Here is a 15,695-nt window from a genome sequence, read left to right as displayed (position 1 = left end):
ATCTCTACTTCATCATAGTGAGTTATCTTTGACCAAATTTTATTAACTTTTATTTTATTCTATTTTATTTTATTTAGCACCTCGATCTAATTTTGTACTTAAGTCTTTAAAGCAGATTTTATATAAGTTTTCTTATACTTAACTTAGATTAATAAATAGTATTAGTCCTTTCTACATAACTCCCTTAATTTATTAATTTTTCCTACAACATCCACATTTCTTTTCCCATTTGTGATTTAAAGTTATTCATCATCTTTTACATTCATTTTATTATTATAGATTGATGAACTTAGTCTAGCCCTTTACGTATCCTACATGTACTAGGATCTTAATTATATAATGTCTACTAAATTTATTACAAACTAAATTTTCACCTTGTTAATTTTTTTTTTTTTTAAATTATACCAACTATCCCTTAGTTCCACATTAGTTCCATAAGTCTATTATCGATTCAATCTAATTGCTCATTTTATTACAATAGATTCATAATTATTTCATGGTTTGTAATTTCTTCTATTAACCATTACTCAATATTTTCCATATTAATCAAATTTTTAAATTCAAACTTTTGACCAATTATTTACTAACCACTTTTAATTCTATATTAAAACACCTAAAATCTGACCCTTCATGCTAATTGTTCAAAAGAAGTTTTACCTGCTTCTTTATTATGTTTAGTTATTCTGCCTCACCTCAAGATGACCTATCAAAATTTTTTTGTTTCTTCACATTTACTCTTATGGTTAAATTACCTTTGTCTTTTATATTGCTTTAATAACTCTATTTGAATTCTATATGTCAGAGAATTGCCCAATCAACTACCTTTCGACTACCTTTTGTTGTACTTAAACACAATTTATCGTTTCTACGTTTGACTTTATTTAATTATTCAAATAAATTTATATTCTCCTTAATATTATACTTGAGAAATTTACAAATTTTCTCTTGTTACATCTTAAGTTTCGCTTTGGTTAATTGAGGATTTCTTATCTAGTATGATTATTTGTCCTAAATCCTCCTTTTCTAACCCTTAATGTAATGTAAATTATAATTTTCACTTTTTATTCTCTAACCATAACATTTCTAGAATTTAATCTCTATTAGTTTATCATTATCAATTTCTATAAGCCTAATTTAGTCCTCGGGATAGACAATATGACAAAAATAAATCAAACATGCAATCATTGTAAATAATTTGAAGTCAAAAATCAAACAATTTTTTTTTTTTTGACATGCCGACAAAACAATAAAACCAAACAATTAATAGCAACTTCAAAACAGTTTCCAATAAGCAAATATAAAACATTTTTCTCAAATCATAGTTCAATTAAATCCACTTTCGTATTGTCTTTCAAACTCCAAATTCTTTTCTAAACCATTTCAAATAATTTCCGAAGCAGTGTCTCTTGTCGAATCATAGTGTACTGGGTGATCAGGCCATTACACCAATTTCCAACTGATCCTCTACTTCAAAATTTTATAGAGGGGATTTAGCAAACTCAAAATATTTCGTTTATAAACGTCAGTTACCCAGACCTATGTATAATTTCCTATTATTTATGTACCCTTAGTTCTCATCCTAAGTTTCATACAGATTTCCTTCCATTCTCGTGCACGATGCGTCCACCGGCACTAAAATGGAATTCAATCCAGACTACATTTCCTTTGTTGGTTACGGCCGATCCCAACATAGGAGTCCTATATTCGATTTCCTAAGTTCCGCAATTGATTCCTAAGGCCCAACTTATGCTCTAATACCAACTTTGTCACGACCCATTTCCGTGGGCCGGACCGGCACTAGGACCTGGGTGGGCTTAAGGCCCCCGAAGCCCGTAGTAAGCCTAACTTATTTAAATCTCACATTCTATTCATAATTATGGATTCAGGCCCATTTACTTATTATACATATGCATCTAAAATACAGTTCATATATTTAATATGAACTTTTATTATTTATTTACGACCCAACTGGAATACAATTGTGGAACTCTACCTTTATATTTAACATCGTTATTTCTATCATTAACAGTCTTCTACAATAAGTGTCTCAACTCCATAGGGCTTTCCTTTCTTTCTATTACCTGAAAAAAAATAGTAGGCAGGGGTGAGCGCCAAACTCAATGAGTAGGGTTAGATAACCCTCTCACCCCACACAATCACACAGATGCTAAAATATTTTTATCCGGTTACCGTTTAATTATAAGATCATGCAGTTTGTCATACAAATGGCAATACAACAACAATCACAAGTATTATCACTTTCATATAATCACATCACGTGGAAATTAGTCAGTGGAGTCACCGAACCCCGATGAGCCGTCCTCCCACATGGCTCATCCTCTCACGTGTGCACCAGGGAGCCAATCCCCTATTCTGGCCGACCGGTTCAATCCTCACACAACTAGTCCTCTCATTATTTTTCCAGTCTTTCTCTCTTTTTTTTTTTTGTTATTTATTATTATTATTATTATTATTATTTATCAACAGGAGGCAACCCGGTCGTCTCCATCAAATCTAGATCATCAGGCGCTCACAACAGGAGGCCACCCTGCGGGCTGCGATCAAATCTAGATTATCAGGTGCGCCCAATAAAGAAGCCAACCTGTGATTTCAGTATAATCTCTTCTTCTTCTTTTTTTTTTTTTTTTTATACCAACAGGAGGCAACCCGGTCGTCTCCATCAAATCTAGATCTTCAAGCGCTCACAACAGGAGGCCACCCTGCGGGCTGCGATCAGATCTAGATTATCAGGTGCGCCCAAAGAGACCAACCCGTGGTTTTCCATATCATACAGATCAGAACAGTAGGTGCACACGGGGGCGCCGATCTCCCATTTACCCGGCTAACAGAAATCAGAATCAGGATCCATATAACAGAAACAGTCTCACAAACCCATGGTGACCCACTTCATCCCAATTCCACACAAACAAGGCACAGTAATATCACATCACAGCTAATCAAGCAATACAAATAGTGCAGCACGATATGGCAATTCAACAAAATAATGCATGATAACATTTAGCCGTGAATGCATGAATGCAGGTGGATGATACTAGTTATCTAACACTACTCACAGTTCTTTATTGTCCTTTAAAGGACTATCTTTATTATTGCACGCTTCCAGCATTTGTCTCCACCTTTCGGAACTTATAAACATCTAACATAATAAGAAAATTCTACATTAGAGGTCTAATTCAAGAAACGTACTATTACCTTAATTATTAGTTTTGGTTACTATTCATTTTACTCACATATCAAACTAAACTGTATATTTTTCTATATATATAGTTTCCCTATTTATTTATTTATTCTAATTTATAGCCTTTAGATAAAATTTCTAGTTATAATAATAATAATGATATTCCTAATGCTGATAATGATCATAATACCTAAAGTTTTAGTCGTTACTACTTATTAAAAATATAACTAATTTAATTCTTCATTAAGTGTTATTAAAAATTCGGCAGCATTTCCTCTATAAACTGGACTATCCAAATTTTTACATAAGCCACATGTCAACACATAGCCCATCCATCGGGCAATTCACATTTAACTAATCCCATCCGCCATAACCATTATTCATCCGTCCATTCAATTCACACAGTCCACTATAATTAATTGTTCTATGACTATTTATTTGTTAATAAAATTCCTAAAATTTATTATTAGCTAGGAATTTATATTTCAGCATCAACCTTATAGTTATAATTAATATTCATTGAAATATATTTAACAATATCTAATTTAATTTATTTAACTACTTAATTAAATTCATTAATTAATTATCTCGGGATTTATTCAAAAATTGCAAATTAAGCTTTAGAGTGTACCGATCGAAAATCGAATTTGATTTCCGTGATCCGCGCGAAGAGGAGAACATTCTGCCTTTGAAGTCCTCGCCGGAGCCTCGCCGGCCGGTCGTCGGAACGCCGCCGCCGCCGTGCACGGTGGCCGGAAAATTCAAATCTTCACCAAAATTAACAAACAATATATCATTTTATTCGTTTCGATTAGAGGATCACTAATATGTATTCAAATCAAGGTGAGTATGAACTATTTGGCCGGAAATTGACCGGAAAGGTTTGGTGAAACCCATTTTGGGTTTTTCGATTCCGGCTATTACAGTCGACGAGGAGGCCACCAAATGAAAGAGGAAGAAGAGAGGAGTCGATCAACACCTACCTCGACGCCTCAAGTCATCGAAAACGATGGGAAATCGCCGGAGAAGTTGTTGCAACGGTGCTAAATGTTTCGGTTGAGATTTCTCTCAATCCGGGCTCAAATCGCGCAAACCAAACTTTAAATCAAATTCCTTGCGACGAGTAGATATTTTTAGAGTATCTATTTGTCGGATTTGGCGGCCAGTGGTCGGAGAACGAGAAGAAAAAGGGAGGGGGGGTTGTTGAGAGAGAAGAGCGAGAGAGAGACCACCGAGTCTCTCTTCTCGTTTCTCTTTTTTTTTTTTTTTTTTTTTTTTTTCCTAGAATTTTCTAATTGGTGGATGGGGTTTGGGTCGATTCGAGTCTGGTTTGGTTTAAATCATGGTTTTAGCTTGGTTTTTCAATTGATTTATGGATTTTTATCTGGTTTTCGAAAAATTAATTTGATTTTTGGGTCTGGTTCAATTTATTTGATTCTTTTGTTCAGTTTCGTAATATTTTCTCAATTTATTCATAAAATATTAATAATAAAGATATTTAATTTTAGGCTGATTAATTTACATAGTAGTTACATATATATAGACACATTTTTTTAATCGATTAACAATTAGTGTTCCATTTTATTTTCATCGAAATTTTAAGTATTACCCAAACGAAAATTCTAAATCATATGTTTTTGGGCTTGGGCCCAATTCATAAAACTTTGGGCTCAATTAGAATTACTCGGTCTTAACAGCCCATATTATCATAAATCTTGATTTTTGATTTAATGAAAATTCAAAAGTTTTGAAAATAAAAATTCGGGGTATTACACGTCATATTATAAAAGATTTTGTAGTATTGTAAATGAAAATTTTTAGTTATTTTATATAATTAATTAATAACAAAATTACATTTTTTTATTAAACAGAGAAGAAAAATATATTTTCAATTAGATGTTACATGTTAAAAAAAATTTTAATTATATTTATTTTAATCTAAATAATAATTTATACTTTAATATTGTATGAATAAAAAAAATTAAACGAATATATAACGAGTAAAAATCAACATGCAACATACGAAATAAAAAAAAAAACTAGTATAATAAAAATTATTTATTTAATTTTTGATAATTGAAGAATCTAAATGATGAATAATTGAAAAATAAACATTTAAAAACTAAGTTCAAAAATATATAATTACAATTTTATATTAAATTCAAATTTAGGTTTTTTAGTTCCCAAAATAGCTTGCTTTGTTAATAGGAGAAAAACCACATACAATAAGAGGTTTTCTGTGTTTTGGAAGCTTCGACAAAACATAAAAGAAAGCATGAACATAGACCTCTCTCTTTATAGACATTTTATTACTATTAATCTATATATATAGTACTAGTTGCTAAAATGAGGATAAACATAAAGGAAACCTATTTCAGTCCAATCGATTATTGACAGTGGAAACATTTTACTTACCATTATTCAACGAGTTATATGAAAAACATTTTTGGGTGCGCACATGCCTACCCTAGGCATGCAATGCTTCTCCCTTGATTTAAAGGATATAATTAAATCCAATCGTGCATGTAAAAAATGCAAATTGAATTAAATTGCCAAAATTATTCATAATATTTGATTCAACTAGCAGTAGTTTCTTATTAAAATTTTAAATTTTCTTAACTATATTATTATTAGTGATTTTAAATTTGATAAGCTTTTCGAATTGCCACTAATAACACACCATATTAAATTCTAGGGTCAGTTTATAAGTTTCTGAGCATGTTATAAACGGTTCTGACCTTCAGATAAACTTAACAGTAAGTACTTAATCACTCATAAACTGCATTAAAAATTTCAATTCATAACTTACAGAACTAATATCATCACTTAAAACCTATCATCTTCCCCCAAACCTTTTCGTATGATCAATTAATTACTCGCTACAAGTATTAATACTCCACCAAATCCACAAACCAAGTATCTCTAACAACTCCCAACTCAAAATGGCTTTCAAAATCGTGTTTCTAATTTGGGGTCTGATATTGGTAATATCAAGTGGATCTGCAGCTAGAGATGTTCCCATGATCAAATCAGGTGAAGACTATGAAAGGAGGCTTGTAGTTGATGGAAGCAGTAGTTTAGTTGATTGCTGGAATGCGTTAATAGAGATAAAATCGTGCTCAAATGAGATAATTCTATTTTTTCTAAATGGAAAGACTGATATAGGACCTGAGTGCTGTCGTTCTATTGGTATTATAACTCATAACTGCTGGCCTGCTATGCTTACTTCCCTTGGTTTCACTGCTGAAGAAGGGAATGTACTGAGAGGCTACTGCGATGCATCTTCTTTTACAGCTCCTGCTCCTGCTCCTGCTTCTGCACCTGCAGCTGTTGCTTCTCTTCTTACTGGTTAACCTAAGAAATAATACTAGCCTTGCAGGCTAACTCCATGGTTTTTTCCTTTTGGTTTGCTTAAGTTTGTGGGTTTTGTTTTGTTTGTTTTCAAAGTTTTAATCTTTATATTTCTTTTCCGAGTGCTGAGTCTGTTATGGTTTTCAATGTTTAATCTGGTTCACCTGAAAATAAGAATAAGCAATTTTTTTTTTTGAGAATCCATTTCATTTGCAAACTCAAAATCACCATTTCTCTACTTAATTAGAATTACAGCTATTTTTGGCTATTCAGAGATTATTTTGATAAATCACGGCCATCCAACTAAAGAACAGAGTAATCAACCAAACTAGAAACAGAGTAAACGTAATTAATACTAGAATCTTGATCAAGGGATTTTTATATTCAAATTCATTCTTGTGTGGCATCAACAATCCAAGCAAAGAATATTCAAGAATTGAACTTTTTACATCAAAAATTTCCAGTCAAACAAGAAAAATTAGTTTCAAGCTCTCTGATTGATTTTTAATGATTTTCTCAGCAACCAAACAGAGCCCACGCTAAATGTATACTTGCCCTGTCTTTTCAACTATGAAACTCACAAACCAAATCGACGAATGTACTTAGCAAACTTTGTATTTTCAATCTCAATGCCGTCATTGCTAAAATCACCATTAAACCCTTGCTGATTCCAATCCTTCTTAGCCCTCAATCCAGACTCCAGCGTTGGAGAACTCGCTGGAGAATCCTGCTCAAACCAAGATACGGGCGTCGGAGAACTCGCTGGAGAATCCTGCTCAAACCAAGATACCGGCGTCGGAGAACTCGCTGGAGATTCCCGCTCAGACCAAGATACTGGCGTCGGAGAACTCGCTGGAGAATCCTGCTCAAACCAAGATACCGGCGTCGGAGAACTTGCTGGAGATTCCCGCTCAGACCAAGATACTGGCGTCGGAGAACTCGCGGGGGATTCCCGCTCAGACCAAGATACTGGCGTCGGAGAACTCGCCGGGGATTCCCTCTCAGACCAAGATATAGGCGTCGGAGAATTCGCGGGGGATTCCCGCTCAAACCAAGATACAGGCCTCGGAGAACTCGCTGGAGATTCCCGCTCAGACCAAGATAACGGCTTCGAAGAACTCGCTGGAGATTCCCGCTCAAACCAAGACGCCGGCGACAGAACGGGTGCATCACCAATGTGGTCTGCTTGCTCCTGAGAATTTGACCCAAGTCCGGCAGCAAGAATCCCATCCAGTCCGTGAACCGCAATACCGGACCCAAGAAAAATATCCGGAACAGATACCCGAACTCCATCCACCAAAATACTCTCGGAAACGGTGTCGTTGTCAAAAGCAAGGGACCTAACAATGGACATACGGTGAGGAGGAACGAGAGTATCAAGATAAGTATTACCTTTGATGCTTCGCAGATCAGACATGGAGAGGTGTACAGGGGAAACATGGCAGAGGAGGGAGTTGACATACACAGCTGCGGTGGAGGAGATGTCGAGAGAGTAAACGGAAGGGTCCGGTGGAGAGAAAAGGGTAAAACTGGTATTTAAGGTGAGGAGGAGGAGGCGGAGATCGGACGTGGTGATGGCGTTCGGGAAAAGAGTGTAGCCTCGTGATCGGAGAGCGAACAAGGCTGAGTCAAGCTCTTGGACTGTAACAATGGCAGCGGTGGTGGTGAAGAGGAGAGAGAGGAGAAGAATCAGAGCCATCTTTTCACTGAAAAGATTGTTCATTGCTGTAGAGAGAGAGAAAATTTCCGAGAGAGAGGAGGTTGGATTTGTTGTGATTCAGTTGGTTTTGGCGGGATGGATTTTTGAGCTTTCAAAGTGGTGATAGAGGGTTTATATAGCGCGATGTGTGTGTTGTCGTCTATCATCTTTGCATGGATTCTTGACCGTACGATCTCAAAGAAAAAAATGTGATCTGCGGCTATGATCAGATTTGATGAAATTTTGCAGCTCTTCCTGGATCGAGTTAAGGCCCATTAGTTTTAATGGAACTATTATATTTGACTGGAATTTATTGGGCTTAATTTATGCATACGCGTTAGTATTTTTACCCTTTGTTAGTTAGGGACTGTTACTAGGGGCATCGAAACAAATTTCATATTTAATGTTTCAATTTCTAGTAAATATCATAAAATATCAAATATTAAGAAATTAATACGTTTGGTCAAAAATAAAATAAAATTATCTAAAGTAACTTCAAATAACATTAAACTAACAGATTTGGTCAAAAAGGAAACGCCGAAAAAAAGGAAATTTTAGAAAAAAAGAAACCCCCCACAAAAAAAAAAAAAAGAAAACAGAAAGAAATACGAAATCTATAAGAACAAATCCCTATACCATTTATGTGATTCAACAGTATATATATATATACTAATTAACACATTAAATCAAACCAAGTAAATACGGTGTGTATATATATACTATATCAATAAATACGGTGTATATATACAATATATATATAAATATATATTGTATCAGTATCAATTCAAACAGAATTAAGAGTCATACATTGTCTCTATAGAGCATAAACAACATCCACAGCGGTGACAGTTTTTCACTAAAAATTAAGTCGCTGATACACTCATACAAAAATAAATTGCATAAAAGAAATAGAATCCAAAAAACAAAAAGAAAATGTGGAACAACGCCAATAATGTGAAGAACAAATGGTGACTGAAAATAACGAGAGCAAAATAAGAAATAACGATAAGAAAATAATATACGGCAATAAAAAAAAGAAAAGCAACTAAAAAAAGAAACAATAATTAAAATAGGAAATTAATAAAAAAAGAAACACTAAACAATTAAAACACTGATAATTACAGTAAGAAATTAATAAAAAGGGAAATATAAAGCAATTAAAACATTGATTTACTAACAAATTAACACCTAACAAAATAAAAAAGGGCATAAAGGTAAAGATAAACCCAAGCCGACAATAATTTAAATTGAAAAATCAAACTGATATTCTCTGAACATAGTTTCAAAAAAATGACATCTACTAGAATTACCCATGTTACTATTGTAAGTCCAGTTGTCTTAGGCAGGACCAAATGAGGGAGGTAATTATGTCAATGCAATTTCTTTGTAGGTAATTTTCTTAATTGTCACTTTTCTAACATGAATAATAATATAAAAAAGGGACTCGATGGTTAATACAAGAGCAGCTGACCATATGTAGAGCAGAGCTAGGATTTACATCTAGCGAGAGGGGGGAGGGACAAAAATTGAACATGCAAGTTAAAAGGGGTAAAGCAGTGAAGTCACGTTATATTTTTTTGAATAGCCAAAATTCGAGCTTAGTCAAAGCAAGTCATTTTTAATATTTTCTTTTTTTAAGTAAGGAGAGCGATTACTCACCTTTCTATAAACGTAGCTTCACCTCTGACCTTTTGTCGTACAATTTAATTTTTTTTAATTCAATTACAAAATAAATCTAAAACTTTTAAACTAGTAGATGGATCATTCAAATTAGTAACTCAAGTTGGGAAAGTGGCATTAAATAGCATAATAATTTTATTTAATGTTTTGTATATACCCTCCTTTAAATGTAACTTTATCTCCATTATAACATTTACTAAGTGATACAATATGGAAAGTCAAATACCAATAATTTAGGAGAAAATTAAGCCTAAAATCAATAGAGCAGAATATTTTTGACTTTCCTAAACTAATACATGTATACAGTATAAATTTAACATTACAGAAGAATGAATGATAAGAAATTCTATTCCTCTAAATTATCTTTCTTTCTATCTTCAATCATGGTATCAGAGCTGGTTCTTCAATCCAGAAGGAGAGAACCAGCAATCATCATCTACCAAAATCCCTCCTTGAATTGATCCTTCAAAGCCAAACCAAATAATGTCAGAAAGTGATTCTGAAAACAATTCCAACACGACTGGTAATACTAAATCAATGTTACCAGACGATATAGCCCTCCAATTTGCGAATCTGTTAAAGCAAACTCTTCAAACAGATTTGACAATAGCCACAAAATTAACAGGAGATAATTATGCTATCTGGGCTCGGTTGATGCGAGCAGCAATAGGAGGAAAGGGAAAAACAAAATACCTGTCCTCTAATCCTCCTCCAAACACAGATCCTACCTTTCAATTATGGGATCAAGAGGACCAAATTGTGTTTACCTGGATCATTCAAAATATTGATTCCAGTCTGGTAAACAGTGTGATAAACTACCCTACTGCCAAAACCTTGTGGGAAGGTTTAGCCACAACATACGGCAGTGGTGTAGATTCGTTACAAACATACGATTTACACAAGAAGGCAAGTATCATCAGACAAGGCAATGGGACTCTTGAAGGGCTGTGGAGCACACTACAGGGGTATTGGCAGACAATTGATCGTAGACAGCCAAACCCCATGAGATGTCCAGAAGATATAGCAGAATTCAATAAATATGTCAATGAGCAACGATTATACCAGTTTTTGACGGCAATCGATGAGAGGTTCGAATCGGTCAGGAAGGATCTTTTGAAACAGGAGCCTAAACCCTTAGTAGAGGCTGCATATGCCTCGGTTCGTCGAGAGGCCGCAAGAATCCAAGTACTGAAACCTGCTACCTCCGGCGACGATGATACATCATCGGGTGGCATAAGTTCGGGCCTGATCGCAAAACCAGTGAATCGAAGCAGAATGTCTGGACAGCAAAAGAATCGATCAGATTTCTCAAATCGTAGAAGCTCATCACAGGAAGATCGCTTAAAACTTCAATGTTCTCATTGTGGTATGAAAAAGCATACCAAGGAGGGTTGTTTTGAACTAATTGGTTACCCTGACTGGTGGGATAATGGGAACCAAATTAAAAAGAAAGGTACAGGTAAAGCAAATACAGCTTCGGGCAACCAAGAGGCTACCGGCAAAACTGAAAGCAGCGAGAATTGTTGTGACATCCTACCGAGTCGAGTCAGTTCATAGAATCGAGTTGAGTCAGGCCGAACCAAACCCGGTTGGGGTAGAATGGGTTTATAAGTGGATTTACTTGCACTAGAATATTAAGTTGAGGTATTAAAAGGTAACATGTAGAAAATGTAGGTCTTATTTGGTAATTGCACCATACAATTAAAGAGATGGTTGGGAAGTATACGAGCCTTCCATTTGACCTTGCGTTCTTCATTTTCTTCACCTTCATCTTCAACGTTTTCTTCATCTTCATCTTCCTCTTTATCTCCTTCATCTTTCTCTTCATCTCTTTCCCTTCTCCATCCATTTTCATGGTAGTTAAGCATTAAGGCAACCTCTAGTTCTCCAAGTAAGTAGAATTTCTTGAAGCTTTATGCTATTCAACCTCTAATTGAGTTATATCGTAGATAAGTGATAAGAATTCTTATTATAGGTGAAGGAAGTTCAAAGGTAGTAGAAAAAGGAAACTAAAGAAGAGCTCAAGCTTTTTGGAGTAAAGGTTTGATATCTCTTTTCATTTACCATTTTTCTTACATGAGAACTTGTGTGGTGTGTTGATAATGAGACCCTATATTGCTTAGTGTTGAGTGAGAGGACTGGAAATGGTGAGAAAACAGGGGAATGTTGAAACAGGTTTTCTGGAAAAAGAACTAGTGACTTCATCTTGATTTTTACCCTAGTAAATGATGGAATTAGGAGGATTCATAGAAGAGTTATTTGTTCCTCTATGTGTTAGCTTTACATGGGTTTTTGAATCACCCAAATCAGAGTTGTATATTGAGAGATATGACCAAAAGAGTGCAGCTCGCGCAGGCTGGAAGCACGTCGCGCGACCGCGTAGACTGGAAACACGTCGCGCGCTCGCGACTTGCACTTGCGCGCTCGCGACTTTGGCCTGAAGCTCTCTGCCTCTCATTTTGCCCTTTATGCGCTCGCGACTTGCAAGTGCGCGCTCGCGACTTGCATTTCTGCAGCTCGCGCTCGCGACTTTGCAAGGCGTGCTCGCGACTTTGGTTTTCATGCATTTTTGGACTTCTTTTTCAATGCAATTGGATTCCTTTGCTCACCTTGTATGCCTCCAACCATTCTAAAACAAAAATATAACATTAGAACATGGATCAAACAACATGAAAGCATACAATGATGTGAAATTAAGTGAACATTATGATTTATGAAGTTATGAACATGAGTTATGAACTATTAACGTGATGTTATGTTATACTATTGCCATACCAACATTATGCTCCATTGAGGTTCGGTAGAAACCATGTAGATAAGACCATGTCGCGACATAGGATAGCAGATCTGCACCTCATACAGTTTGGTACTCCGGCTAAAGGCCGTTGAGTGGATATGATTATAAAGGCCATAGCAGCCAAGCATACAGTATTCATACAGTTTTTCTTATCACTTCGGTTTCGCTATAACCTTATGGAGCTATACAGATATCTTGACTTCACATTGCATGAATCATACAGTATATTAAACAAAAAGAAAGACCATCAAGGTAAAAGAATAGTATCATGATATGTATGCTTATATGTGCCATATGTGTTTACATGCTTATTTCTATACATGTATGTGTTTCATTGTTCTTTTTATGATGAGATATCCACTGAGCTCTTTTGCTCAGCGAGTTACCTGTTTAACTCGCAGGTTTTGAGACTGGTCAGTAGAGAGTCAGCTTACAACTGCTGCAGTTCATCTGTAGAAGACTCAGTCTTCAGGGTAGCTAATCATTTTCTTGTATATCTTTGGTCTACCCTTTTTATGGCATGTACAGGGCACACAGTTGGGCCCATTTCATTTTGTAAACAAACATCATGTCTTGTAAATATTCAGTACATTATTAATGTAAATAACATCAGCATGATATTATATTCAATATCCATTATGATTTCAGCATGTCAGTTCAGTTTGTCAACCAGTTTGTAACATTTCGGCTCGGTTCATTCGGGTTTACGGATGGACCGGGAAGGGATGTTACAAAGTAGGAAATAAGAACCGTAAATAACTTGCCGACGGATGTCCCAATCTTCTATGCCATAGCCAAATTTGTCTATCCTCAGTTCCATGAGCAAGTAATACAGCCCCCTTTTTTACCACGTCATCGACATAATACAGTCCGTCAAACTCAGTACCACGCCCAATGATCTCCTTCGTATGAATGTCCTGCAAAAAACAAAATTGAGGATACATGAGAACCACACAATTCAGTTCTTTAGTAATATGACTGACTGATAAAAGTTTATGCGAGAGTGAGGGGACATAAAGACAATGCTCCAATTCCATTTTAGGATTGAATTTAATTTTTCTAGCATTTTCCACTTTTGACAACATGCCATTTGCACTTTGTATGAAGTTTTTTTCTGGAATTTCTGAGGTAATAAGATCTGAAGCATCATGAGTGACGGTATGTGAGGCACCCGAGTCAAGAATCCATTTATTTTCTTTTTCCGGACTGGGCTGAATCTGAGCAGAATTTAATTGGGCTCGCTCCACTTGTTCTTCCTTTTTGGTCCTGTTTATTGGCTTTGGTAGTGGGCCGAACAGCATAGACCCTTCTTCTCTTTTGAAATATGGCCTAGTGGGTAGTTTATTTCCCACATCCCCATCTCTTTCATTACTTGAGAGAATTTTAGGGTTCTTACCGAAGCTTCCAGCGCCGCCGCTTGCCATAACAGTGATCCCCGCTTGGCTTGTTCCTCCGCCACAATTGTAACAGCCCAGCCCATGGTAGATATTGTCCGCTTTGGGCCACACAAGCCCGCACGGTTTTGTTTCTGGGCCAGGGAAACCTCCACTCTGCCAGCCCAAAACGCGTCTCCCTGGATGATACTGTATGCTATATGCCCCAAACCTGGGATGTCATATGCCACTGTATGACCTAGGTAGATATTGTCCGCTTTGGTGTAGTCCCCGGATGGCCCGGATGCCCCTACACCGCACGGTTTTAAACGCGTCTACCATGTTCAAGGTTGCCACCCTTTATGTATAGGACTTCCACCTTGTGCGTAGCCGATGTGGGATTCGCCTAAGGTGTTGTGCCCCAAACCTGGGATGTCACATACTTTGTTTAAAAATAGGAACTCTTGTTTGAATTGTGAGACTTGCATACTTGCGAAAAGTCACCGTTTTTCATTTCCTTTAAACAATACTATACTTGATAAAGCATTTAGTTTGATTCACTATGATGTTTGGGGTCCTGCTCCATGCTCTACTGGTTTTCAATATTTTGTGTTATTTGTGGATGATTTTTCTCGCATGACGTGGGTGTATTTTTTAAAGCATAAATCTGAGGTGTTTGAAAAATTTGTTGCATTCTTCCACATGATTCAAACTCAATTCCACCGAAAAATTAAAATTCTCCGTTCTGACAATGGCACTGAATATGTCAACGGAGCCATGAAAAACTTCTTCCTTGAAAATGGTCTAATCCACCAAACTACATGTCCCTATACACCACAACAAAATGGTGTTGCTGAACGTCGAAATAGAACCCTTCTGGATATGACACGAGCAATGCTTATCGAGTCCCGTGTTCCGAAATTTTTTTGGCCAGAAGCCCTTGCTACTTCCGCCTACCTTCTGAACCGGTTACCCACAAAGATTTTGGATCATAAAACACCCTTACAAGTCCTTGGTAGTCAAGTAGACGTTCCCCAAGCTTTATCTTTGCCTCCACGGATTTTTGGGTGCTCTGTTTTCGTTCACATTCCAAAAGGGGATAGAACTAAACTAGACCCTTGTGCAATCAAGTGTGTTTTTATGGGATATGCACTTCATCAGAAGGGGTACAGGTGTTATAGTCCTAGTACACGCAAGACCTATGTGACTATGGACTGTAACTTTGTCGAGACTGAATATTACTATATTGCCCATTCTAGTGGTCAGGAGGAGAACAATAGTGATCCACTAGCATGGTTGAACAATAGTGCTATCTTAGACAGTGCTATTCCAAAATCAAATAAGCTTGCAAATGAATCTATCAGACAAGAATCAGAAGGTGACACACACTCAGTACCACAAGAAGTGCCATCTTTACCCAATGTCTCTCCTTCTGAAGATGTCCAACTAGAGGTAAGTGAGGAATCACACTCCTTTAGTAATAATGATTTGATTGATACTAACTCTGAAAAGGAGATCCAAGAAGAAAGATACCATCTGCCTCCAAGAAGTACTCGTGGGATTCCACCAAGAAGGTACTCTCCTGAAAGAGTTACT

The 15,695-nt window shown here is 36.2% G+C and overlaps 3 protein-coding genes and 2 long non-coding RNA genes across 5 annotated transcripts; 3 read left to right on the top strand and 2 right to left on the bottom strand.

Moving 5' to 3' along the window:
- Positions 1-1,846: 1,846 nt before the first annotated feature.
- LOC149497786 (uncharacterized) lies at positions 1,847-4,421 on the bottom strand. Its single transcript, XR_016319908.1, has 4 exons — positions 4,183-4,421; positions 3,831-3,966; positions 3,075-3,157; positions 1,847-2,081 (listed from the first exon to the last, which is right to left on the bottom strand). It is a non-coding gene; the product is annotated as an uncharacterized LOC149497786 (long non-coding RNA).
- A 1,565-nt stretch (positions 4,422-5,986) lies between these two features.
- Positions 5,987-6,750, top strand: LOC105636639 (egg cell-secreted protein 1.4). Its single transcript, XM_020680277.3, has one exon. It carries the CDS (start codon positions 6,142-6,144, stop codon positions 6,550-6,552), a length of 411 nt encoding a protein of 136 aa, XP_020535936.1. The 5' UTR covers positions 5,987-6,141; the 3' UTR covers positions 6,553-6,750.
- Positions 6,751-6,899: 149 nt separating this feature from the next.
- On the bottom strand, positions 6,900-8,389 carry LOC105636640 (Fasciclin-like arabinogalactan family protein). The gene has a single exon (XM_012219964.4). The coding sequence runs from the start codon at positions 8,271-8,273 to the stop codon at positions 7,128-7,130; it is 1,146 nt and encodes a 381-aa protein (XP_012075354.2). The 5' UTR covers positions 8,274-8,389; the 3' UTR covers positions 6,900-7,127.
- A 2,023-nt stretch (positions 8,390-10,412) lies between these two features.
- LOC149497785 (uncharacterized) lies at positions 10,413-11,486 on the top strand. Its single transcript, XM_089719287.1, has one exon. It carries the CDS (start codon positions 10,413-10,415, stop codon positions 11,484-11,486), a length of 1,074 nt encoding a protein of 357 aa, XP_089575413.1.
- Positions 11,487-11,710: 224 nt separating this feature from the next.
- On the top strand, positions 11,711-13,233 carry LOC149497784 (uncharacterized). Its single transcript, XR_016319960.1, has 3 exons — positions 11,711-11,820; positions 11,905-11,970; positions 13,128-13,233. It is a non-coding gene; the product is annotated as an uncharacterized LOC149497784 (long non-coding RNA).
- The last annotated feature ends 2,462 nt before the right edge of the window (positions 13,234-15,695 follow it).

The sequence above is a fragment of the Jatropha curcas genome, chromosome 3, assembly GCF_041381405.1.
Source record: "Jatropha curcas cultivar XTBG-Jc1 chromosome 3, XTBG_Jcur_1.0, whole genome shotgun sequence".
NCBI classification, from domain to species: Eukaryota; Viridiplantae; Streptophyta; class Magnoliopsida; order Malpighiales; family Euphorbiaceae; genus Jatropha; species Jatropha curcas.
This window is presented reverse-complemented; position numbering and strand designations above follow the sequence as displayed.

Excerpts from the sequence above, each read along its gene's own strand:
- LOC149497785 (XM_089719287.1), top strand. The coding sequence starts at position 10,413 with ATGTCAGAAAGTGATTCTGAAAACAATTCCAACACGACTGGTAATACT.
- LOC105636639 (XM_020680277.3), top strand. The coding sequence starts at position 6,142 with ATGGCTTTCAAAATCGTGTTTCTAATTTGGGGTCTGATATTGGTAATA.
- LOC105636640 (XM_012219964.4), bottom strand. The coding sequence starts at position 8,273 with ATGAACAATCTTTTCAGTGAAAAGATGGCTCTGATTCTTCTCCTCTCT.